The 24,281-nt window shown below is 44.6% G+C and overlaps 7 protein-coding genes and 1 long non-coding RNA gene across 10 annotated transcripts; 5 read left to right on the top strand and 3 right to left on the bottom strand.

Annotated features, from left to right (window-relative positions):
* Positions 1 to 199: 199 nt before the first annotated feature.
* Positions 200 to 1,440, bottom strand: rpl30 (ribosomal protein L30). Its single transcript, XM_088365026.1, has 5 exons — positions 1,333 to 1,440; positions 1,170 to 1,221; positions 732 to 877; positions 406 to 536; positions 200 to 309 (listed from the first exon to the last, which is right to left on the bottom strand). Exons 1-5 carry the CDS (start codon positions 1,407 to 1,409, stop codon positions 257 to 259), a joined length of 459 nt encoding a protein of 152 aa, XP_088221152.1. The 5' UTR covers positions 1,410 to 1,440; the 3' UTR covers positions 200 to 256.
* LOC148380161 (uncharacterized) lies at positions 1,439 to 3,585 on the top strand. Its single transcript, XM_088365031.1, has 4 exons — positions 1,439 to 2,024; positions 2,658 to 2,840; positions 2,918 to 2,980; positions 3,048 to 3,585. The coding sequence occupies exons 1-4, from the start codon at positions 1,934 to 1,936 to the stop codon at positions 3,059 to 3,061; spliced, it is 351 nt and encodes a 116-aa protein (XP_088221157.1). The 5' UTR covers positions 1,439 to 1,933; the 3' UTR covers positions 3,062 to 3,585.
* A 1-nt stretch (position 3,586) lies between these two features.
* rida (reactive intermediate imine deaminase A) lies at positions 3,587 to 5,697 on the bottom strand. 2 transcript variants are annotated; one of them, XM_088365029.1, is made up of 6 exons: positions 5,482 to 5,697; positions 4,767 to 4,872; positions 4,604 to 4,658; positions 4,468 to 4,536; positions 4,047 to 4,102; positions 3,587 to 3,917 (listed from the first exon to the last, which is right to left on the bottom strand). In XM_088365029.1, the coding sequence occupies exons 1-6, from the start codon at positions 5,544 to 5,546 to the stop codon at positions 3,861 to 3,863; spliced, it is 408 nt and encodes a 135-aa protein (XP_088221155.1). In that variant the 5' UTR covers positions 5,547 to 5,697; the 3' UTR covers positions 3,587 to 3,860. The 2 variants fall into 2 exon arrangements, with proteins under 2 accessions (XP_088221155.1, XP_088221156.1); XM_088365030.1 differs by lacking the exon at positions 5,482 to 5,697 and adding an exon at positions 5,264 to 5,420.
* mrpl9 (mitochondrial ribosomal protein L9) lies at positions 5,670 to 7,499 on the top strand. Its single transcript, XM_088365014.1, has 7 exons — positions 5,670 to 6,112; positions 6,256 to 6,415; positions 6,490 to 6,614; positions 6,691 to 6,744; positions 6,825 to 6,926; positions 7,002 to 7,085; positions 7,146 to 7,499. The coding sequence occupies exons 1-7, from the start codon at positions 6,032 to 6,034 to the stop codon at positions 7,329 to 7,331; spliced, it is 792 nt and encodes a 263-aa protein (XP_088221140.1). The 5' UTR covers positions 5,670 to 6,031; the 3' UTR covers positions 7,332 to 7,499.
* A 62-nt stretch (positions 7,500 to 7,561) lies between these two features.
* On the top strand, positions 7,562 to 8,579 carry LOC148380158 (transmembrane protein 272-like). The gene is made up of 4 exons (XM_088365023.1): positions 7,562 to 7,740; positions 7,814 to 7,864; positions 7,925 to 8,116; positions 8,173 to 8,579. The coding sequence occupies exons 1-4, from the start codon at positions 7,698 to 7,700 to the stop codon at positions 8,436 to 8,438; spliced, it is 552 nt and encodes a 183-aa protein (XP_088221149.1). The 5' UTR covers positions 7,562 to 7,697; the 3' UTR covers positions 8,439 to 8,579.
* prcc (proline rich mitotic checkpoint control factor) lies at positions 8,512 to 11,184 on the bottom strand. Its single transcript, XM_088364997.1, has 7 exons — positions 10,344 to 11,184; positions 10,222 to 10,269; positions 9,608 to 10,120; positions 9,440 to 9,535; positions 9,208 to 9,354; positions 9,075 to 9,140; positions 8,512 to 8,952 (listed from the first exon to the last, which is right to left on the bottom strand). Exons 1-7 carry the CDS (start codon positions 10,578 to 10,580, stop codon positions 8,866 to 8,868), a joined length of 1,194 nt encoding a protein of 397 aa, XP_088221123.1. The 5' UTR covers positions 10,581 to 11,184; the 3' UTR covers positions 8,512 to 8,865.
* Positions 11,185 to 11,272: 88 nt separating this feature from the next.
* Positions 11,273 to 15,673, top strand: stk3 (serine/threonine kinase 3 (STE20 homolog, yeast)). Of its 2 annotated transcripts, none has more exons than XM_088364985.1 (11): positions 11,273 to 11,464; positions 11,779 to 11,859; positions 11,987 to 12,115; positions 12,203 to 12,317; positions 12,475 to 12,639; positions 12,828 to 12,995; positions 13,073 to 13,210; positions 13,298 to 13,423; positions 13,507 to 13,711; positions 13,798 to 14,018; positions 14,090 to 15,673. In XM_088364985.1, the coding sequence occupies exons 1-11, from the start codon at positions 11,442 to 11,444 to the stop codon at positions 14,246 to 14,248; spliced, it is 1,530 nt and encodes a 509-aa protein (XP_088221111.1). In that variant the 5' UTR covers positions 11,273 to 11,441; the 3' UTR covers positions 14,249 to 15,673. The 2 variants fall into 2 exon arrangements, with proteins under 2 accessions (XP_088221111.1, XP_088221110.1); XM_088364984.1 differs by having other exon boundaries at positions 11,776 to 11,859.
* A 2,557-nt stretch (positions 15,674 to 18,230) lies between these two features.
* On the top strand, positions 18,231 to 22,656 carry LOC148380155 (uncharacterized). The gene is made up of 4 exons (XR_015854977.1): positions 18,231 to 18,619; positions 18,708 to 18,801; positions 21,945 to 22,008; positions 22,101 to 22,656. It is a non-coding gene; the product is annotated as an uncharacterized LOC148380155 (long non-coding RNA).
* Positions 22,657 to 24,281: the final 1,625 nt, after the last annotated feature.

Below are 24,281 nucleotides of genomic sequence, written 5' to 3'. Positions count from 1 at the left end.
ATAAGGTCACCAGTAAATTAGAAACCGCTTAACATTTTGTATTCGATTCCTGAATCCCTTTAAAGAATCCTTGGTCATACCATCTTAAAACAAAATTCCACTTACAGTATATACATTGGCGCCCTCGTGTGGACACCTCCAGTAACTACCACAGTAGCGGAACTGATTTCATATTAAAAATAAAAAGGCCAAAGGCAGATATTGTCAACACCAACTTTATTTATGACAATCAGGGTAATGGGAGGGTGGGGGAGTTTTACTGAGCCTGCTGCTGCTGATCAGGTATGCTCCTGATGATGTCAGAATCGCCTGGGAGGGGAACGAAAGAACAAACAAATAAGCAAAAACTAGTTTTCCCTCTCAGTGATGTCCCAAAATAAAATGAGATCCAAGTTTTGAACTCACCGGGGTCGATGATGGCAAGCGTGCACACACGGTAGTATTTGCCACAGGCGGTGCCCAGTTCGATGTTGTTGCCGCTGTAGTGGTGCACGCCGGTCTTGGCCAGCATAGCGTAGTACTCAATCTCGGACTTCCTGCGCAAAAAAGAATGAAATGATGTCACTGCATGGATGTTGATTCCCTCAAATAATTGTATAATCAGGGTAAAAAACAAACAAACTGCTGAGCCCATTTATTTGTTGCGAAACAAAACAGCAGCACCTACCGAGGTGCATGTCTGTCATTAGAAGTTAAGCATTGATGTATTCTCAATACAATTGATACCTTACCTGAGAGCTGGGCAGTTGTTGGCCAGGATGACCAGCTTGGCTTTGCCCTGTCGGATCATCTTCTGGGCCTGTTTGTAGCCCAGCACGTACTTGCCACTTTTCATCACCAGCTGGAGTCGGGAGTTGATGGACTCCATCGACTTTTTCTACATTCGGAAGCAGATTAAAAACAGTCAATGTCTGGCTGCCAAAAAAACACGACATGGCTAAACTGTAATTGTGCACCAAGTTAGCATTAGCCGCAGCTAACATTTGCCGAATGTTCATCGACTACACAAGGTGGGTCACATTATACCCTTTGGTTAATACATGGCGACAATTTCCACAAGCTTAAACGCGATGTCGTGTTAGCCTGTTAGCTTAGCAGGCCTCGACTACTATTCAACTCCACGTGAAGCGGCTAGCGCGTGCCGAGAGCAAAAGCTGCCTGCCACTCACCGTTTTCTTTGCAGCCACCATTTTTGCGGTTTCAAGTCCGAAGCCGGCCAACCTACGGACGAGATTGAAACAGTAAGAGGTTTCGTTACGTTTTGTGTGTGAACACAGCACAATCGATACATTTTGGGTGTTTTTTTATTAGACAACAACGAGAGATTCTTACGGTGAGTTTACTTCAATATGGCCTCGGAAGGAAAGGAAGGACCGGCATGCTTTGCGGCGTGATGTTGAGGCGCGCATGCGCAGACGGCCTCAGCGCATCTGGCAACACTCGTCAGCTGTTTTGACGCTAACTTTGTCAGTCTTTTTTTTTTGCTTAATTTCATTTGTAATACTGTCAAAAGATCTACATTTAGAATTACCGACAAACTTTAGTTGTAGTTTTAGTGGTGGCGTCATTGATGGTGTAGTTGAGTCATTTGGGTCAACTCTGCATTTGGGGCCAAAATTAAATTTTTGGAGTATTCCCCCTCCTTTACACGTACTTATGTCACCACCCAGTGAGGCGGGGCCGCCTCTGCACGCAAGCAACCACTGACCACTTGAATAATGTATTTTTGTTGCCAGCCTCCTGGAAACAGCCTCAGTTACGGTCAACAACAAATCCGACACTGGCTGCACCGGCGTGTCTCGGTAACTCGAGGCCACCACAACAACAACACAGGAACCATCACAAGATGCGTAACTCCGCACGACACTGAAGGGACGAACCCAAATTCCACATTTTTTTTCTTTCCCTTGCAAACTCCGGTGGAGAGCTCAGGATGGGATGTTCCACAAGCTCCCAGACTTCAGCGGTGGACTCGACCAAACCTGGAATTAAACCAGAGGAGAGCAATGGAACCAACACCACAGGTACCAAAATACTTTTAAGACTCAATTGTATCACTTTCAGAATTTCTAAAAATTATAGTAGCAGAATAATAATCATGCAGGACATAATTGCACACAAAGTTTGCTGTGGTGTGACATGACAATCATTGAATCTCTCAATACAACCCGATAACAACAAGATCAGTATCTAATGCCGTATCGTTTATGTTATGGATGGTAATAAATGTTAAAAAAAAAAATCAAAAATTGACCAAACGGTTGGACAAGCCCCCCCCCCCCCCCCCCCCTCCGGAGAGAGTTTCATGGTTTCCTCTCCTGTATGTCAATCATTAAAGTTGCCGAGCTGAGAAAACTTGGAAACACATAGCAACACACAAACAATCAAGTTAAGGTCATGCGGGTTCACACCTTGGTCAAATAAACGCCTTCCCTCAGCAACGAGTAAAGTAGAAATGACCGGGATTCTCCCCAAATAAAGTTCAGCTGTTTAAGCAGGCTTTTCCTGACGCTACTTCAATTTGTTTAGCGTATAGCTGCAGTTACTTTAATCCAGCTACTTACAATTAACTATATTTACTTAATTACATTTAGTACAAATATACATACTTTTGCCCACATTTTTATGATGTACTTTTTTTCAATTTGCGGACACAGTGACGGCCAATGGGAATGTGGACAGCGAGACCATTCCCGACCAGACGCCGGCAGACTCCTCCGATGTGAAGCCCACTGACGATACGGCGACGGCATCAGCGCAGGAGGAGGAACTGCAGCTGATGGATGCCGAGGCAGATGTCGCTCCTTCCGACCCCCCGGCAGAGGCACCTCCAGAAAATGGTAAATTGAAATTTAAAAACCAAATTTCAACTAAATCTCTTCTAACGTTGAATTGTTGTGACGGCCACCCCATTTAGCCTCAGCTCAAGCAGAAGCCGCCGATTCGACGGAACCAAATCAAGAAACAACAGAGACACCAGGTGAGGTCACTTTTTCGTGAAGCTGAACGAGTGACTCCAATTCACATTCTGTTCGACCCTCGTTTAGCTTCAAGTGACTGATGAATCACATCACCCACCAGACTGTACACAAACTTTCATATTGCCAAGATGGAGAAGCTGTGACATCATCACTGTGTGCCTTCCCACCCCAAACACGACAGCACTGAATCCATTTGAGAGAACGTTTTGCATTTATAGCCAAATGCCAAAAATTATGAATCAATATGGATGTTATTACCGTAAAAAGTGAAAAATTTTGGACATTTCAGTGCCCTACCATAGTGGAAAAAATAAACAATTAAATACAACTTTTTATCCAAAAGAAAAAGTTTACTGCAACAGCTGTCCCCTATTTCAGCAGTTTACTATTCTTTTTATTTCCGCCATTTGCAGATATACAGCAGGTCAAACAACCAGTAGATTCCTTTATTATCAAAAGTAATATAAAATAATAAAATTACAATTAATTTCCATTCATTTTCTTTCTCGCTCACTCGCTTTTTTATTTTTTAAACATTTCCGCAACACGTTAAACATAATTAAGAGTGATTCAAAATATGTAATAAATAACCAAATTCAAAACACTTCTTGGCCATATTTTTTAATTTGAGATTGTTATACAGTTGCATGAATGAAAGCGACTTATGGCGCAGCGTTACATGGCTTTGTTTTAATTGTGTAACTCATCAAACATTGTACCACAGTCCAACGAACTGGCAAATTAAGTGCTTTCTTCCATTTTGTGGGGTTCTCAGTATTGAAAGCGACTGTACGAGCCTAGAGACAAATTTAGAAATCACAAAATGCATGGAAAAAAAAAATGGTGGAGCTATAACTTGTTTGCAAGATGGCCGCTTAGTCAGGAGTCGGCAAGAGGACCGACAACCGCCACTGCCTCAATTTCCACCAGGCCACCCTGGAGAGATTGGAAAATATATATATATATATATATATATATATATATATATATATATATATATCCATGCAAACGTACACAAGTGTAAGTGAAGACTGTGTGAATGTCGAGGAATGTAAATGTACTCACACGGGGAAGCGCCGCCACTTGGTAAGCTGCTCTGGCGGGGAAGTTGCTGCTGAAGACTGCAAAAATCAATTATTGAGATTGATTATCCAACGTAACTACAAGTGTCAATTAGATCCTTTTTAAGATAAACAAGTTTAAAAATCATAAAAGTGGGTCTCTGCTACACAATACTGATGTATAGCTATGTGTGGCTCTGGTGGAGGTCACGTTACACGGTGACCTCCAGCATAGCGGTGTCTGCTTACAAACGCAGGGGTGGGCTCACGAGATTCCATTTCACCTATCTGTTGTCTTCTATTCATATAATGAGTGAGGGGGGCCCAAGATAGCTGTCAACCAGCACAATGCACTCATAAACAGTCGTGATAGAAAAATAAAAGGCCCCAAACAACCCTCATGAAGAATAACAGCATTGACTTACATGTCTTGTACACTTCATTGACGTCGTTAAAGTCATTAATGTTTGCTAGGAGGACGGTCGTCTTCACCACTGAAATGGAATAAATAGGTTTATTCCGTGAGAGAAAAAGTAATTGTGGTGACTATCGAGATGTTACCATTGGTGTAGTTGCAGCCTGAAGCTTTAAGGATCTCCCCCATGTTGACCAGAGCCTGAGGAATAACATTTATTACTTTCCCCCCATTTAATATATGTACTTCCACTTAAATACAGAGTATTAGTACTTTTGCCACCTCTTAGAGTCCATGCAGCATGTGTACCTGTTTAGTCTGAGCCTGCACTCCTCCCTGGACCAGCTGACCAGAGGCTACATCCATCCCCAGCTGACCAGAGATGTACAAGGTCCGGTCCACCAGCACTGCTTGGCTGAGCACAAATTTTCAAATGTTACATTTTTGAAGAAATCAGCGAAATTGGTGAAAATGGGGACCCCATGTGGATAATAATGGGTTTGCAACTTTCATATACATACACGCAAAGCATGTCATTGTCTCTGCATGGTAAATTATATATTCCTGGATTATATAGAGATTTTTTTGTATACGTGTAACAAAGTAATTTTATAAATAACTTTCCATTGTGGTTGGAATGTCATTTAGTGGAAATAATTCACAATGACGGTCGGTCTCCGCCCACAAAGATCCTGATTGGTCCATAACCCCTACTCCCCTTCGGCACGCGTGCAACGTTAGACAATAAAAACAGAACAATAACAAAAAAACAACAACTATAATATAAAAAGGTGTGTGCATTTTACCTGTATATTCCCTGCCTGACTGGAGCTTTGTCCGTGTATGTAATCTGCCTGCGAATTGTCGCCATTCTTTTACGTCACCTGCAGCTCTTCGAAGAGAGTTTGGACTTTGTGGCCTTATTCACTCACGTTTCACTTTATAAGCATTATCGGTTAAGTGCAACGACCGCTTGGACACGCCTACAATTTTATGCATTCAAAACATTTTTATTTTTTGTTACCTGTAGGGGCCGATGGCAGCCGGTGCTTTCGCGGTGTTAATAATCTTTCTGATGAGAGTGGACATCTTTGTTATTCAGGGACTGCAACAGTCTGCTCGTGAGTGGCAGTATGCCCATAAATATATTTAAATTTTGCCCCCAATGATGTCTGACAGGCAGGCCCGTAGGAAGGGCAGCAGGGTCAACTGTGGTGGGTAGGTGTGGGGGGAATTAATAGGTGCAATCTTTAAGGATCTCCCCCATGTTGGCCTAACTACTGGTTTAGTAGGGTCCTTCGAAAACTCAAAATTGAATGAGATTGGCTACTAAACATGCGTTTCACAGAGAAGAGGTTTTTCTTTCCGTCTTTTTTTTCAGGCAATATTTAGGACTACTATTTCCGAAGGGGTCCTACACGTCACAACACGCATGCTATCCGCTTGCTGGTTGCAGCTTAATTCGTGCTACAATTTGACAATTTACGCTCCGAAAAATCATTTTTTAAAGCACTTTTTAAGGAAGTCTGACGAAAAACTCGCAATTACGATCACGTTTTATACACTGGTTCAACATGTTTAGTTCTGGCTGCCGTGCCCTTCAGGATCTGCTCGGCCAAATGACCATCAGGAGCTTTTCTGTGACTCCTGTCCAGGTTAGTGTCAGATCAATTTTAATATTTTACGTATTTTTTTTCAGGACGCTTTGTTTTGCATGGGCCACGTTGGGTGGTGGACCTTGAACGTTGTCCTTCTATTGTAGTTTTTGGATTGATAACGTGAAGTTTGTTTTTCCCAGAGCACCGTGGTGGTGGAGCGCTGGTGGCAGGTGCCCCTGTCTAAAGTGGGCAGCCCCCCGAGGTTGCACCCCCGCAGGCACCGCATCTACAAGCTGGTGGAGGACACAAAACATACTCCCAAGGAAAAGATGGAGCTCATCCTCACACAGACTGTCCCTAGTGAGTCTCACTATGCATTCAATAATAATTAAACAAATCTACTCTCATTTTTAATTTTTTTTTTTTGTTGACAGAGCTTGGTGGTCGTGGAGAGACGGTGTTTGTCAAAAAGTCAGTGGGCCGTAACAAGCTGCTGCCGCAAGGGCTTGCCGTGTATCCATCTCCGGAGAACAAGAAGATCTTTGCGGAGGAGTTAAGGGTGCGGGTTGGAGGCTTTTCAGTACCGTTACGTTACAACGTGATTATTAAACGCTGCTCTCTCTTTTTATTTTCAGCTTTTGCGGGAGGGCACGAGCGAGGAGAGAATGCAAACTCGAACTGGACAACTGGTGAGTTAGTATAATGTACACAAGATCACATCTCTCAGTATTTGTAATTAGAATGAAAATAATGATTTTGTATTTTCCAGACAGTCGAGTTCCTGAAGAAATCCAAGTTGAGAATCATCAAAATGCCCTCTAAAGACTTTAAGATGACTAGTGAAGTTGTGAGGAGGCAGTTTCTTCGGAAGGTACCTTACAAAAAATTTCTAATCTAATTTTGTTGACCAAAAAAATGCTGTATTGAATGTTCACTTTGTTCTTAGCTGATCATGGTGGTTCCTCCTCACGCCTTGAAGCTTCCATTTGAGCCCATCACAGAGTGTGGCGACTACTGGTGTGAAGTAACGGTAAGATTTTATTTTATTTTATTGCGCAGATTAAATAATAATTATCTTTGGTTCTTACAGGTAAACGGATTGGACACAGTCCGCGTCCCCATTTCTTTAGTCCCGTACGAGGACAAGTCGGTCAGACAGCAGCGCATCTTGGAGGAGGCTGCTAATAAGGACATTCATGTGGACCAGGAGGTTGCTATGGAGACAAGTCAAGTCAGTGAGACTGAGCCACCAAGTGACAACCAGAAGCCAAATTAATGGACACTAAAAGGACATCTGTGGATTGTAAAGAACACTTGCTGGGCGAAAATGATGGTCACCAAACTGACTTTTGTTTTATGTTATTATAGTCAACAACATTGGGGGAAAAAAATCATTCACGAGATGAAATAAAAACATAAATGCTTTAGGACTTGCCGTCCAGTATCTGCAGAAGTGACTTGTTTGTTTGCCACGTTTAGATGCTATCAAAATGATTTCCTTTTTTTTTTTGTGTTGTGACACCCTTGCAATGACTTTGCACAAGCGTGTCTTCACATCCTGAGTTGCATCAAAGCATCGCTCGGAACAAACGCTTTTGAAGGGGGATTTATTTTCAAATGTATTTTAACGCAGTCGTTGTAGATGGACCACATGCCTCACGCTGACGTTCAGATTTCATCCATCGGTCAGAACTTTTTTTTTTCTTTTACAGCCTTGTATTGATTTCACCGATTTCACCTGAATCCATTTTCTTGCAGTGGTGGTCAACATCATGTGGTGGATGGTGATGCTCGCAGGCATCGGTTTGGGTAAGCTGCTTTGTCACTTTCCAAATTGCTTGTGGGCCTTCACTTAATGTGTCATCATAGGCGCCACTCATCTGAACCATTGCCCGGTGCAGTCCAGAATCCCCATCTACCTGGTGGTTCTGGGCTCGTCCAGCCTGCTGGCTTTATCTGTGACTTACTGCCGCTACATCTGGGAGAGCGGCCTGATGAGCACGATCACTTCCATCGGCGTGGTTCTGTTACACCTCTTCACCTTCTGCTGGTTTGTCGCAGGTATGAAAACAATCTAGTTTTTACTCGGCTTGTCCTCATTGGACCATCCGTCGCAGGTTCCACTTGGGTCTACGGCGTGTACCCGCCTAGCTTCACGCCTGGAGAAACCCGCTACTGCCATAAGAGCACCTACAACTTTGCTTTCATCATCACCACGCTGGTGTGGGCCAGCGCCACGCTGTCTCTGTGCTGCTGCGCTTGCTTCGTGTCGATGACCTGCTGCAAGACAGTCACGGCCCGACACCGTCTGACGCCCACCCGCACCACGTCGTACGGAACGACTCATCTGCTCGACGAAGACGGCGCAACAGGTGGTGTGTGATCCCAGCTCAAAGGTGGACTTATTTGCAATATGAGTCAAGAACGGTAGATATTTTTTACACATCAGCAACAACTTTGACGTTTGTGAAGCAACATGTTTATTATAAAATTCCACGTTAATGTGTCTCGAGTTGAATGTGAACGCACTGGTACTTTCTTGGGAAGCGGGATGGCTCTTCACTAAACCGAGACTAACACTAAATGTTTGTTACGTGATCGAGAATACATAGAGTAGTACAAAGGGATACATTTCCAACCCAGTTGGTATCTAAAACCCACCCACAAGTGTCTGGAAGGTAACTTAGTTTACTTTACAAAGGAGTCATAATGATGAACAGTTGGGGGGAAAATGTACATTACAGTTTTTGTTTTCTAATTTGTTGGAAGCTCCATTCTCCTCGATGCTAGACTCCCAAATGGCATGGTGCTCAGAATCCGTATTTGGCCTGCGTCTGCCGGCGTGTCATCCTGTTTTCCGCCCAGGTGTTCTTCAGCTCCAGCTCACGTTCCTTGGCCTGAAGAGGAAAAAAAAGACTGAATGAGCTTGCTGGATTTTTGTGACCCTTGACCTCTGTATGTGGTCAGCCTCTCGTTGGAAGAGGAAACATTGGCCATGAGGAAGATTTGGCGGCCTCACCTGGTGGATGAGATATGTAATCTGGTGCTTGCGCCTCTGTTGTCCCGTGGGCATGCCTCCCCTTTTCTGTTGATGGAAAAACAGGAGAGTCAGAAATTGTGGTCGCTGTATGAATCCTCCCTATGAGTCGTACCTTGCTGAAGGAGCCGTGGGTCTGCTTCTCCTCCGACATGCTTTTGGTGAGCCACTGCTGGTGACCACTCAGCTGGTCGTCGCCCTTTATTTCCAGGAACTTCACTTCCTCTTTGCCCCGGTTCCTTTTGCCCTGAAGCCGCATGAACTGCAAGCAACACACAGAGAATGCTTATCATCACTGTTCTGTGTTAATTAACATGGGTATAATTCCATTTGCTGTTATGTCTTACCGCTTCGTCATCAAACATGGCCGAATTGCCAGGTTCTTCGTCTTCGGGCAAGCCGGGGCTTGGTTCTTGGTAGTATGCTTTGTTGCTGTCGTATCCCTGTAGAATGAGATGGTGTCACTGTTGTCGTTCATGTTAGTTTCCATTTGTTGAAACTTGACGCATGTATACCTCAGGGTATGACTCCGGTCCCGCCATGGGCGGCTGATACTGAGGATACTGGCCTCCCCATGTGGCGGCTCCCTCGTGCCCTCCACCAAAGTCGAGAGGGGCGTCCGACTGACCCAGCTCGTCACCGGGCGGTGGAGGAGGAAGAGGTGGAGGAAGAGACACTGGGAGCGGCTCCACCGCGGCGACGACGGGCTCGGGTTCGTAACTCGGAATGACAGCCGGAGGCGGCCGCTCTGGGCTCTCACCAAACGAGAAGTAATTCTGTGGAGAGATGTCGTCTTCGTGCTCGTCCGCGACAACAATCTGTCTGGCCAGCTGCCGCGCCGCCGACTTGGCTGCTGCTTTGATGGCGGAGGGTGACGCGCTAGGGCCCAGTAGGCCCGGCGCGGGAGTGCTTGGACTGACACCGCGAGGGTCCGAGCGCTTGGTGAGCGTGTGGGGAATTAGAGGTCTGTCGGTCACCTTCACAGTCAGGTTTTTGGGTTGTGGCAGGAGAGAAGACAGACCTGCACCCTACACAGAAAGGCGGGGAACGTTTATTACAGATCAAATCACTTAACGTTGTACAATCCATTCCTAATCTATTAACTTCTTGTGCCTTGCACAAACCCTACCTGGGGCTGGAGTTTCTTCTTTATTGGTTCGTCATCATCTGAGTCTGACTAATAACAACAAAAATTAATCATGATTTATAATCTCATGATCATCGTGCATCAGCTCGCATCACAACACTCACGTCGTGCTTCTCGATTTGCGGTATGGAAATCCTCACAGGTTCTGTGCGCTTCTTGGGCTTGGGCAAACCTGACAACAAACTCGTCTTGCCTTGCCGGGGATCGTTACTCGACGTCCCGTCCACCACAGAAAGATTTTGGGGTGCTGGCATGAGGGAGAAGAGTCCCCCTGAGCCTGGTTTGCTCGACGTTCCTTCACTATCGCTGTCATCACTGCTGCCATAGGCGACTAAAGACATGTTAGCGGGCGGTATGAAGTGCCGCTAACCTGCATGGATACCACCACTATTCCCTCAAATCTTCCCAGTCCAGATCCTCATGAGTGTGAAATAACGCGGTTCTTTTTTGTCGAATAACAGCAACGCAAAAGGTGGATGATGGAAAGTATGCTAACTATAGTTAGCTTAGGCCGCTAGCCGCCACTAAAAGTAACCAGATAGTTTGGCCTTTCTGACTTAAATCGTCAGGATACAATTGACTGTTTTTAGATCATTTATTTTAGATTCACTTATGATTAATAATACGACAGATAAATTATCATTCTGAGCGCATACTTGCACTCGGTAATTTTTCTTCGTCTTGTTTATCGACGATGAGCTGCGATTGACTTTCTTCTTCTGTGTTGACAACAATCAACCGTTGCCAATACTGCCCCCAACGGACGGCATGTGAATGACTTATAACACTATCTCTTATTTTTAAAAAAAATAATTACAGATATTTAGATTTTACAAACTTGTGCGTACACACACACCTAAAGGAAGCAAACGGACCCTGCAAAGAAAGTGGCAGGGTGACCGCTTTACTGCTTTACGTGGCAGCTTTGCCACATTCAAAACGGCGAACGCTTATACGTACGGGATTATCGGCTGCTCAACCGATGATGCGCATGCGTACTAATGTTGGTCTCACCTCGAAGCAACCTGCTTCGTGATTGGTCAGAAGACACGGTTAGCTGGTGGCCCTTCACTCCCCAGCGGCCACTAGTTCTTTAATTAACAACGACGACGACAATGTTCATTTGGTGATTACAGAAGACAAACATTACCGCAACTGGACATCATTCTGTCACCTATTTGTGAAACTTGCCATTTGCAACCATGGAGCAGTCTGCCTCCAAAAGGTTTGTAATTTAAAGCTGTTTGACTTGCTAGCTGCATAGGTAGCTACTAGCTAGCCGGTGATGCTAATTATAATTAGCGTTGTCGGTCTCAACTCTTTCTTTCCCAATTATTACGAGAAATAACATGTTTAATGTGCAACCCTATCACATCGCTTCTCACTACTACTATTTAAATTATCTTCGGGATACATACTCACTCCCGTAGAAAGTAGAACCATAGCTTTGATACACATCAGTGACTCATCATCATTCACTATAAACTTATCAATTAATTACGTGCTTAATATTGCTTTTCAATATATTTCACCAAGCAGTAAGCTGAAAAAGCTGAGTGAAGACAGCTTGACCAAACAACCAGAGGAAGTGTTTGATGTCCTGGAAAAACTTGGTGAAGGGTGAGTAAGTTTTCTTACTTCCCCTCATCACTAGTTGTTATGAAAAATAAATGTACCTGCTTATTCTTGGAGGCGAGTGAATATTGTGTCTGTTTTTGAAAACACATGTTTTTGTTGTGTGTGTTAGTTCTTATGGCAGTGTATTCAAAGCCATCCACAAGGAGTCGGGACAGGTTGTGGCCATCAAGCAGGTCCCTGTGGAGTCTGACCTGCAAGAGATTATCAAGGAGATTTCCATCATGCAGCAGTGTGACAGGTTGCACAAAGAAAACAAAATAAAATTTGAATGAATGTTCCATTTCGTCCCTGTTGAAGGTAATTGATTTGATGTCTTTCCAAATAGCCCCTACGTCGTGAAGTACTATGGCAGCTACTTCAAGAACACAGACCTGTGGATCGTCATGGAGTACTGCGGAGCTGGTTCTGTCTCTGACATCATCAGGCTGCGCAGCAAAACGGTGGGTCCGATACAAAAATGTGTGCTCTCTGTTGCCACGAGAAATGCATTCAAAGGCATGAAAACGCTTTTATTGCAAGCATATTCACACACCAAAATATCGTGCGTAATCTTTCTGGTTGTGTTTGTATGTTTAATTGTATTGATTATTCTTTCAGCTGACTGAGGATGAGATTGCCACTATCTTAAAGTCAACACTCAAGGGTCTGGAATACCTTCACTTCATGAGGAAGATTCACAGAGATATCAAGGCCGGCAACATTTTGCTCAACACCGAGGGACACGCCAAGCTGGCTGACTTTGGAGTGGCAGGGCAGCTAACGGTAATAGCGCTGACATGCTAAAAACAAACAGGATCTAGTGGTGAACCAATACTGTTTTCTGATAGGTCTGTACTCGTGTGAGTAAAAATGTTCCGATGCTACGACACTCGATACTGTGCCGTGAGAGTTGTGGTCCACTCCGTAAACTAAATATGAAATTTGAGTCGAGTCTTAATTTTCCTCGAAAGGACACCATGGCGAAGAGGAACACTGTGATTGGAACGCCTTTCTGGATGGCCCCGGAGGTGATCCAGGAGATTGGCTACAACTGCGTGGCCGACATCTGGTCGTTGGGCATCACATCCATCGAGATGGCTGAGGGCAAGCCCCCCTACGCTGACATCCACCCCATGAGAGTGAGCACGGATGATCTGGCAGACGTGGCTCGTGACGCCTCATACTTGATCCTCTTTTGCTTGTCTCGTCACTTTAGGCCATCTTTATGATCCCTACTAACCCTCCGCCAACCTTTCGGAAACCCGAGCTGTGGTCGGACGATTTCACGGATTTTGTCAAGAAGTGTCTGGTGAAGAATCCTGAGCAGAGAGCCACCGCTACACAACTCCTGCAGGTTCATAACAAACATTTCCGGAATGAAATGTGTTTTTTAGTGCCATGACTGTCTATTTTGTCTCATTTGTTACCCGCACATCTCCAGCACCCGTTCATCAGCCAGGCCAAGCCCGTCTCCATCTTGCGGGACCTGATCACCGAGGCCATGGAGATGAAGGCCAAGCGACAGCAGGAGCAGCAAAGAGAGCTGGAGGAAGACGACGACAACTCCGTCAGTCCAACCCGCTGACTCTTGTTCACATGTTAAAAGACAAATCAGTCAGCCACTGATTTGTTTTGCACCCCGCCCCCTAGGAGGAGGAGACTGAGGTGGACTCGCACACCATGGTGAAGTCCGGCTCGGAGGGCGCCGGCACCATGCGCGCTGGCGGAACCATGAGCGACGGGGCGCAGACCATGATCGAGCACGGCAACACCATGCTGGAGTCGGACCTGGGCACCATGGTCATCAACAGCGACGATGACGACGAGGAAGAGGAGGAGCGTGGATCAATGAGGAGTGCGGGCGCACACGCCGTCACTTGAGAAACGTGAGGTGTAGAACGTGGCATAACTTAACACCCCCCCACCTCCCCACCCCTGCAGGGCACGCCACCCCCCAACAGCCTATGCGTCCATCCTTCATGGACTACTTTGACAAGCAGGACTCCAACAAAGTGGCCCAGCAGCAGCAACGTCAACATCAGCAGCACCAGCAGGAGAACTACAATCACAACCAACCTCAGGAGCAGCCCGGCTACCACGTCCAGTCTAAGAATATTTTCCCCGATAACTGGAAGGTGCCCCAGGACGGAGACTTTGATTTTGTGAGTGAACTCATCCGGGGGGGTGGGAGATGATGGGTAAACATGAATAATCACAATCATCATTTGTTCAGTTGAAGAATCTGGACTTTGAGGAACTTCAGATGCGCCTGAGCGCCTTGGACCCCATGATGGAGCGCGAAATCGAGGAGCTGCGGCAGCGCTACACAGCCAAGCGCCAGCCCATCCTCGACGCCATGGATGCCAAGAAGCGGCGGCAGCAGAACTTTTAAGGCCGGTGACACACACACACGTACACATGTATGACATATAATGGTTTGATGAGTAAGCAACATTCGTGACCAAAGACAATCAGAAATTGTGTTGCCTTAAACGAGGAGGGGTAGGCTTTTTCCTCTGTGCTTTGTGAAAAGAAAAAAAAAGTCTGCCTAAATTGATGAAGACCACATTGCAGGACTTCATTTGTCAATGATTCATTGTCATGTTACTTTTTTGAAGATGATCTTCGGTCTCTGTGCCTCGCAAAAAAAAAAATTGCCATAGCGATATTGAAAAATGGCGCATCAAAGTCGTAACAGAACGGTCACTTCTGAGCCTATGCTGTGTAAGTGACAAAAAAAAGAGAATTAAATATTCAGGGATGAGAATTTTCTGCGGAATTCCGGGTTTTCCGTCGAAAGTATCATTTTCGTGAATCGTGTAAATCCATTGAGAAAAGTATTTTTTTTTTTATACATGGGGGGGAGCGTTAGCCTCGGCGACTCGCGAGCATTCCCCCGCCCGCCGTGACAGCATCTTTATTTTCGGCAGCATTTTGGCGCCACTTTCGTCACATCATTTCCACTTGTTAACTTAACTTACACGGAGAACTGTTTTTACACCGCCACAATGTGAATTTGCGATTGGGTTTTCATCACTTGTAGACGAGTTATTCAGTCGAAGGGGATCAAAAACTGCTTCAGATGGGCATCGCTCGAGAGCAGCGTCATCGTACAACTCGGAACACAGTCCGTATTTGTCACAGTCGCATTTGCCATTCTCATCCCTGAATATTGTATTTCAAGGCACAAATTCATCATAAAAGTTTTCTTCCTGTTCGCTACCACTTCAATAATTTTCCTCCATTTTAATTTGCGTGGGAGGCAACTGGACTCTGATGTACCGAAGTAAGCCGACACTTGAACGCCACACGTTGCGTTGACTTATTATTGTTATTTTTTTATGAGCGTCCTGAATGCGTGAAACATTTCCATGTTCAACAACGTGAAGCAGTTCCCCGTGAGTTAACGTTCACACTTGAGAGACCTGTTACACTATTTAAATAACTACCCTCAGACGACACTCGTACTTGTTACGGGGCCTTTGGTTTCTGGACCAGATCTTGCATTGTATTGTTTCACACATTTCTTTTCGTGGCACTGGTTTAAATATATAGAAGCTAATTTGGCTGCTTTTATTTGTAACCTTTACTTTTTTTGTTTTTGTTTTGTCTGTGCATATGGAAGGACAGCGCTAACTAAAGTGTACAGTGCAGTGTGAGAAAAGCGGGTCGTTGTCATGTACTGTTTAGCTTAAATCACTTTTTTCCATTTCACCACTAAATCATGACTATACAGATCTTTGTCTGGCATGGTTAATTTATTACTTTTTTGTATAAAGCGCATGATATAATAAAAGTTACTTTTAGTTAACTGCAATTGCATTGGATTGTTTGTCATTTGTGTTGGAGGCGGGACACAGTTTGGGCTCTGAGGCACACAAAAAATATTTTTTTATGTAAATGTTTAACTTTTTTTTACTTTTTACTTGTTCATTATTAAAAAAAGATTTAGTATTTCATCTTTAAAAATGTACAAGCACTGTCAATGCATTAGATTTTTAAACTTATTTTTTGAAATGCACATTGATTTTTCGTTTTTCAGATTTAAAATTTGTGCATATTTTAAAAAAAATCATTTTCATATTTATTCTTTTTGCAGTGCCTCTGCCTCATTTCCGTCATCCAAGTGTGCAGCCAGTCACCCTCTTTTATTGATTTGTGAAAGCCTAACCTCAAACAAATGCAGCCAATTACAACCGCATGAGATGGACAATTTTACGGTGCCAAATGAAAAGATGCCGGCGGGATGGCAGCTGTAATTGCACATAGTCTTCCTTTAACGGCCTGTCGGTGAGTACGGGATGCCTCGGCCAATTCTAGCACTGGCGGAAAAGAGGGAAGGGGGAAGGGATCTGAACAAAACTGCCAGTCATTGAAGCAAACAGAGTTCCTTTTTTATTGTATTCACTTTATAAAACACAAAATAAATCTGCTCTATGCTTTTAGGGACAGCAACAAATCCACTAAAATTATTTTTCAACCAAATAATTCAAATCTGTTGCTGTGGTAAAACTTTACGAACTGCAGAGGCCACACACTACTGATGTTTTACACCCTTCAGATCTTCTCTGACCCTCACATGTCAAAATTTCTCACACACATGCATACCTTGTTCCCTGGGGGCTTGATTGTAAATCAAAGCAGAATTCCTCTATTTGTCCACAGGCTTGTTAGGCAGGAAAGGGTGTCCATAAATCAGTAGACACTTAGTGATATTTATGCCTGGTGGCAATGAGTTGAACAAGCGGTGAGCGCGACCCTCGAGGCAATATCTCTAAGTGGTGCCCGTCTGGAAGAAGATTGTGAAGATGATGAACAAGTAGGGGAGAGAATACTCGGTGAGCTGAAAAGACGACGCTTCATTTCCACGTTCATAATCAAACCTTAATCTGGGTCGATCCATTGAACTCTTGAGCGCTTTGCTTATTACTGGGAATCACCAGCCATCCTTGCTGCAGCCGCTGCGTCGGATATGAAAAGTCTCCACACCCCTGTTTGAATCCTATTTTTTATTATATTAAAAATTATTTGAAAACCCAGTTACAAGAGGGTGTGCACACTTGTGCAAACACGTTTCTTTTTTTTTTTACACGAAGTTTTTTAATTTGTGAAAGAGCAAACCTCTGTACGGCGTTAAAATGTCCCACATCGTATTTTATTTCACAACTCATGGTGCACTACTCAAGTGTCGCCACAAGACGGCGATCGTGAACCATCTTGTCGCTGTGCTCCACATATTTACAGCGAGTGTGATGTAAAGGTTGCAAGAAGTTTAAGAACCATTGTCTCTGCGGTTCTTTCATTTCAGAGCTGATTTATCCCACAAGTGTGTCTCCTGCCGGAGCAATGTTGGCTGAGAATGGGACACAAAAAGGAGACCCCCCCCCATAACTCATGACATGCAAATGCAGTGAATAGCCATTGTAAAAACAAACAGTGTGTGTTTAACAAGCCTCAGTGTCTTTAAGTTAAATCCAAAATAGCGGACTTCTTCAGACTTTTTGTGGGTCTTACGTCTAGTCGCCCAACTTTCATGTTACTAAGTGAAACCCGTTTGCAAGAGCTGAATTTTCTACATAATCCAGTTGACCCTGGGTGGGTGCAATGTGATTTTTTTTTTTCAACACATCTCTTCTAATGGATGGCATTTGTGCAGGTCTGCATGTAATATCCACCAGGAGACTATGCGACAGTACCAAACAAGGGGATTAGCATGACCTGCTTTACAACCTAACGTAAACAATGGCTTCTTCTCGTTTCTGTTACCTGACCACTCACCCACTCGTCAGCTCAATCTGCTTTTTGAAAGTAATGTGGTGCTAAAATCAGAATGTGTTGCGTCAGATTTGTCTTGTGTTAACTACATTTTGGGTTAACGATTAAACAAAATTTGTTTCGCTAGCAGTCCTGCACAATTAAATTACAATTATCTACCAGGGCTGAATTGATGCAGACACAAAGCTGTTCATTTGTGTCTGTCACTATTTATTAGTTTTCTGCAAGAGTTATCATTCTGCTAGCTTTATTTAGCTGCAAGTGAGGTAAAACATAAGGAATGTCTTTTGTAGGTTATCTATGAAAAAGGCTTGATTTTGACGGGACTCTTGCATTTGCAATCTAACTTCCTCTAACAGAAAGAAAATCTGCAAATTTACTACTTCTCTATATGTGAAAGCTTTTACTTTATGATGTGATTAGACCATTGCAACGAGTGCTCTCTAATATGGAACAGAACTCAAGTGTGGGAGCTTGTAGGCCTGCTTGTTTCATAGCTTGCTCTCTCCCTCTCTTTTTGCCCTTGTTTCACAAGCTCTCTCGACCATTGAGTCAAGGCGGGAGTTTACAGGAACAGCGGGCCTTGTCACACGGGCGGAGTGACACAGGAATGTATTGTATGCGTGTTGGAAAGACAGGACAGCTGGGCCCAAAGTAGTACCCCAAGTTGCCCAAAGCTTGCTTAAGATAACCCTAGCATGTTACAGTAGGTGTTTAATAAAAAGCACTACGTGAAATGTGAATTTCTTTGACGATAAAAACGGGGTAATAGTTTAGGGTTATAAAAAACACAGGCGCATTCACGAGCCGCGCAAGGATACTGAAGGTTGCCAGCGAGTGCTTCGGCTCGCTGAAAGCACACAGTAAATTGAAGGCTGAGGAGGCAACGAAAACCCGGACTGGATTTTGATTTTAATCTCACTTTAAACGACGAGAAAACACTTAAAAATGTATCTATAGGGCTCCATGATGGGCAAATGACACGAAAGTTAAGCATAATACCCCACCAGCGAACAATAGTGTCTGTTTTTGAAGGCTTTTGGTACTAAAATATCCATTTTGTGTGTCTGAGGCAGGGAACGAACGGTTGGTGTACTCTGACCTCCAGACTGCAGTTGTATCATGGAGGAGTACAACTGGTTGTACTGGAGCCCTGCAGGCAGCGTGAAGGTCAGTCTTCATCCACTAGTCATCTTACACTTAAATACACGGACTGTGGCAATGCATATCTATAAATTTACACATTATTTAACATTAAGATGTCCCCCCCCCCCCCTCCTTGATTTGAAATGCCCTGATTGCATGTCATGGAAAGTAACTTAAGTACAGTACAAATAGAGCCTTGAGATTGAGTGACTTGACTGATTGGCGTGAACTCACTTCACGACAACAGTTAGACAGCAGTTACCTAAGGTCATCCAATTAGTGGAAAAGTCACTACAGCCATCTGCAGAACAACAAGGAAATATTTATTTGGAAAGCGAGATGTTGAATTTGAAGGCCACACAGTTTTATTTCCAGCGAGTAATTCCACAAAAATGAATTCCAATACACGTCGGCTCGATAATACCAATTCTCGACCCTGACGATCACATCAGTTTGACACAAAGTGCTGCCACAAGGATTGGTGGTGAAGGGGTATCGGGCGGGCTAGATTCACCCCCTCCCTTGAAAGCCCAGCTGTCAGTGGTTACATAATAGCGGAGCCTTGTTGCGCTCGCCAGACGGCTTTGTGTTCCTGTCACTGGATGCGATTGTGGGCCCAGATTAAGCGGCGGGTGAGAAGGCGCAGTTAAGGGCTTCCTACCTGATCTCCAGCAGAGAGAGTCAGAACAAACTGAATCAGAGGCCTGCGCCGAGCTTTAATGCGGCCCGGCAAGTCGGCGTATTGTTGCCTCCTTTGTGCTTTGATGTGCACTGCTGCTTGCTGGTGTTTTATGTAGTGGCCCAAAGAAGACCTCCAAGGGGGACCAGCAAGTGAGCATCCAGGATTAAATGTGGTTTTGGACACACTTTTTGAGCTCACATTTTCTACCACTTAACCCTGTTTAGGTCTTTGGTAAAACCTGGTTTAGGCCAGATGATTTTGGCCTGATGCAAAATTAAGTATCGGTGCTTGGTATCGGAAGTCTCCACGAGTTCCTGAACCCACAAATAAGGCCAGCTATCTATCCCTAGACCAAACAATCCTCCCCCACCCCCAGTCAATGAGTTGCCATGCTTATTCATCAGGATTTCACTCGTCCCTGATCCTAAGACCATAAAAGTCATGGTGTGGATGCTAGGCGGGTATGCGTGGGAGTTGGAGGCTGGGTGGGGCGAGTGGTGGTGGAGCCATTTATTGAAGAGGGATCTGATTTCCCCAGGGCTTGTTCTGATAATTCAGTGTATTATAGCCCTGTTTACCCTAAAAAATAAGGGTGGGGGGATAGTTCAACAAGGTTTCCCAGTGAGGCTCCCCCCTAAGAGCCAGTTCCATCGGGGTTCCTCCTCCATCCTGTGATCCATACCAGCTTTTCTGTCTCTCTTGCTCTAGCCGCTTATAACTGAGAGCCAAGCCTTACATTAAATCTGTGTTTCTGCATAACCAACGTTGTATGCCCCCCCACCACCACCTCTCCCCATCCTTGTCCCCTTCTCCAGTCTGCCGGGCCCTCTTTCGCCTCGCTCTCTGCAGCTAGTCCCTCACTATCAGCCCAATATTTCCAGCGTGACAACAAATAAATGCTGCATGTAGGGGGATATTGTATGGTTTTAAAAAAGCTTATTATGCAAAGCGCTTTGCCGGCACCCCTTTCCAAGCTACAGGTGCGTTTAGTTAGTTTCAGTCAAATATAAAACCTCATTTTTACAGTCTTTAAAATAATTGAGTAAAATGCTATTCCTGCCTCCCCTCCTCCCTTTTGCCATTTCCTCGTAGCCTTAATTTGTCACCGTCTCAGTGAGGATTGTGTTTTGTCTCACGAGGGATACGGAAAGCTCTCAAAGAGGCATTGAGCCAAATCCTCTCGAAAGCAACGTTATAGTAAACAAACAAACAAAAAAACATTCATTGGAGCTTTAGAAAATGAGCAGGAGGCATCTGGAATTGTTTTCCTTCCATTTACGAGCTGCTGTTTTGGTTAGCAATAGTGTTTCCATCGATGATACAAAGTGAGGTAAAACCTGACTCCGATGAGACACGACCATACTTGTTGAGGCGTCGCCACTTCATGGAAATTGTTCCTCCAGGGTGGTTGCGAAGAGCAGGTGGAGGGCCGGGGGCGGGGTCTCTGCCCGTGGTTTAAATTGCAAAAAAACAAACTTATTATCAAGACTCCAAGGGGGAGCCCGTTGATAGAGGCCTGCAAGGAGGCCCGCCCTTAATTACCGGCCTGGAGGCTTTTGAGGGGACAACGTGATGATAGGGCTGTAAAGGTGGAGCTGGGGGTCAGATTTCAAGATGTAGGCCGCTAGCGTTTCACGCTAGCCGCTACTTAAGAGTTGTAACATTAGCTTGTGGCTAGTGTTTTGGCAGCGCGTCACCTTTTTTCCAAGCCGTTATCATGATGAGATTAAGCGGCAACATGGACCGCAGAGTCAAAAGGAAGATGTGCCTATATGACTTTCCAGTTTTCTCCATCTGTTGCCGGAGGAGCCGATCAAAACACAAGCGCTCCCTCTGAATATGAAACGCGCCTTTGGACCATTTTAGGATTTGGATCAAGCGACGAGGAGGGTATATTTGAACCTGCCGGGCAGGGCTGCTGCCAAATGGGGCATTTTTATGAAAGGCTGGCGCGGGCCTTGACGAAGCGACGGTTGGCAGTGCCCATGCGGCAGCACCAAAGCCAGCTTTTCGGTTGGCGCTCATCTCAGTAGTAGTCAGAGTTGAAACTTAGCATTCATTAGCAAACAGCTCTCAGGTCTGAGAGGTGCCAAATGTTGTCAACATGCTCACTTGGAATTAGCAACGTAAGCTATGTCAAAGCAACCCTGACAATTCTCAGGCAGCGGCGACCAGTTTTCGTGGCTGAAAGAGACCATTCGTTGCGTTACCTTTCATCCCCCCTGTGCAAAAAAAAAAAAGAAAAAAAAAAAAGAGCAAGCGTCCTTGCAGAGTGGACTGCGCCTCGCTCTGGAGAGCTCTTAACCTCGTCTCGCATGCCTCCATTCACATGCACGCCGCTTCCTTTTTCTTTGCCTTTCTTCAAAATGAAAATAAGAAACCACAGGAATCAAAAGACCTGAGAACCAATTCACACAAACCAATAAAAAACAAAAAAAAACTGTATGTGTGCTATCGGTTTTTATTTGAAAGCGTCTCTTCTTAGCACACTGAGGTCCTGACATGACAACATTGCGAGGACTTCATCAATTTGGACTGAGAGGACGCAGGTAAGACGCAGCCTAAAAAAGATTTTTCATTTCACAAACAGTTTTGTTTTGTTTTCAACATCCCCTGCTGCAATGTTTTTTTTTTTTTTTAGATGAGTGCAAAGGAACAGCGCCAACAAGTGCAACAGCGGTCAGAATTATTCTGGTTCATTTTTATAATATTTTTGTTAGCTGCAATTTTAAACGTCATTCGACACACACACGCACACACACAGTGTCTTGCAAAGAGTCGATTGGCCATTGCACTTTGCTAAGTGGCACTTCCTTCCTCTACACACTCCAGACGACGTGTTGAACGGCTGCATGGCAACCATCTGGACAGGATCCAACTGTTGTGTTTTGGTGTGTGTGTGTTTGGGGGCAGGTCAAGCTTGGTTTAAGATTCCCGCTGATGTTTGAGGTGAGGGTGATGGCGGAGCCTTAGTGGCCATCAATTGTGAAATTGTGTACGCTAGTGTCAGAGTGTGTGTGTTTGAATTCAACCACATTCTTTTTAGGAAATTCCGCAGCCCATTATTGGGTTGTCCTGGTGATTGAAATACTTTTTTCCTGCCTCCCAAAGTTTGAATCCCAAAGAAAGCCAATTAATACTTTCGGAGTCTTCAGTGATGACTTGTCACTAAAATAAACATTTTTAAATGTCCTAAATGTGCAGTGAAGGTCAGTAAACATTAGATTTTTTTTCCCAATCAGATTTCAGCCTCTATCTAATCTGCTCACAGTCTTCAGAATCTTTAATTAATCCATCATATGTCATATTCACCGGACCAGAGGCCTTGATGACATCAGCAATTATCAATCCTCTGATTGGTCGATCAGACCAAATCTGTACAACCAACTTTGACATGCAAAACAGCGATCTACTAACTTTGCTCGTGAGTATAATTTATTATAATTTTTTTGCTATGTTATGAATTTCTTACATGCAGTTATATTGCATTTTTGTCTACAAGTTTTTGTAATTGCCTAGTAATAGTGACGGCACTAAAAAGTGGATAAAGTCCTCGCTGAAGGAAGCATGGAGCAAATGCTCCATCCGCAACTGGCCGCCTCAAAGGCCATCGACGGGGCACGGGCCGCAGATTGCCCACCTATGTTAAATGATTACAAGAGGAAGGGGCGCTTGGATGAGGCCCAAGCGGCTGCCTTGGTGACGGCCGCGGGTGATGCATCACACTCACCGAGGGTGGCTTGCTGGCGACTGAGTAAACACTCTTAAATCATCCGCTATCCCCCCACCATTGTCACCTCTGCCACTCCCACAACACACACACATGCATTGCCACCAGTGGCGTTGGGCCAAGTTCTTACCAAAATGTAACATTTCAAATACAGCATCCCTAGGCATTTAAATTACATTAATCGGGTCTGGGATTTGTTGGCTAGCCAAAACATCAGATTACAAATCTTAATAGGCCTACTTTACATTTCCCAGCCAATGAGGTGCAGTCAAGCCAATTAAGAAACTCAAGCCACATCAAAATCACGTTACGCTTTGTGATGGCTATAACTAAATAATATCATTAAAGTATAAAGACGTACGATTATGATGACGTGGGCCGTAAAACTGAAACAGCGTACGTACTTGGAAGCGCTTTCCTTTCGTTAGCATTCCAGGTCATATCAGTTTGAAGAATCATCATGTCTATTAATTGTGTGTGTGTGTGTGTGTGTGTGGGGGGGGGGGGTCCTCGTGCTCCCCATTAAGCTTGTCCAGACTTGGCAGAACGAGAACAGCATGGAAACTGAGAACTAGATTCAGAACAAGGACACAGAGAGCACATTGCAGAGATGAGCCAACGTGAACATGACGAGTCAATGCGCCCCCATAATAATAAACAGCAAGTTTATGCTAAAAGAAAACACTCCGGCTCTCCCTCCCTCCCCCTCCCTCCCTCATAGCCTTGTCTCTTCTGATAAAACGCACACACACTCCTCCCCTAGCCTATATACAGCAGCAGAATTGAACACCCCCCTCCCTTGCACCCTGCACACTCTCCTTTATTAAACCCCTTGCAAAATTTGCTTTTTCGTCCCTGAAACTCACACAAATGTTTGTGTGCAAACTAGCAAATGTTGATTTCACTGGAGGAGTGAACTGTGAGAGGCGAGCGCTCTGCATTGAAGAGAGAAAAAGGGCTGAAGCAGAGCCTGCTCGCCTTGCCTTGCTTGCTTCCCATCCCCCACGTTCACATAGCAAAGTTCTGCTTGCTTTTGCAAGCGCTGCTGCTGCTGCTGCGTTCAATGGAGCCACCCGTGGCTCGGAAACGTAA

This window comes from Syngnathus floridae, chromosome 21 (assembly GCF_059516105.1).
Source record: "Syngnathus floridae isolate MCC-2025c chromosome 21, RoL_Sflo_1.0, whole genome shotgun sequence".
NCBI lineage: Eukaryota > Metazoa > Chordata > Actinopteri > Syngnathiformes > Syngnathidae > Syngnathus > Syngnathus floridae.
This window is presented reverse-complemented; position numbering and strand designations above follow the sequence as displayed.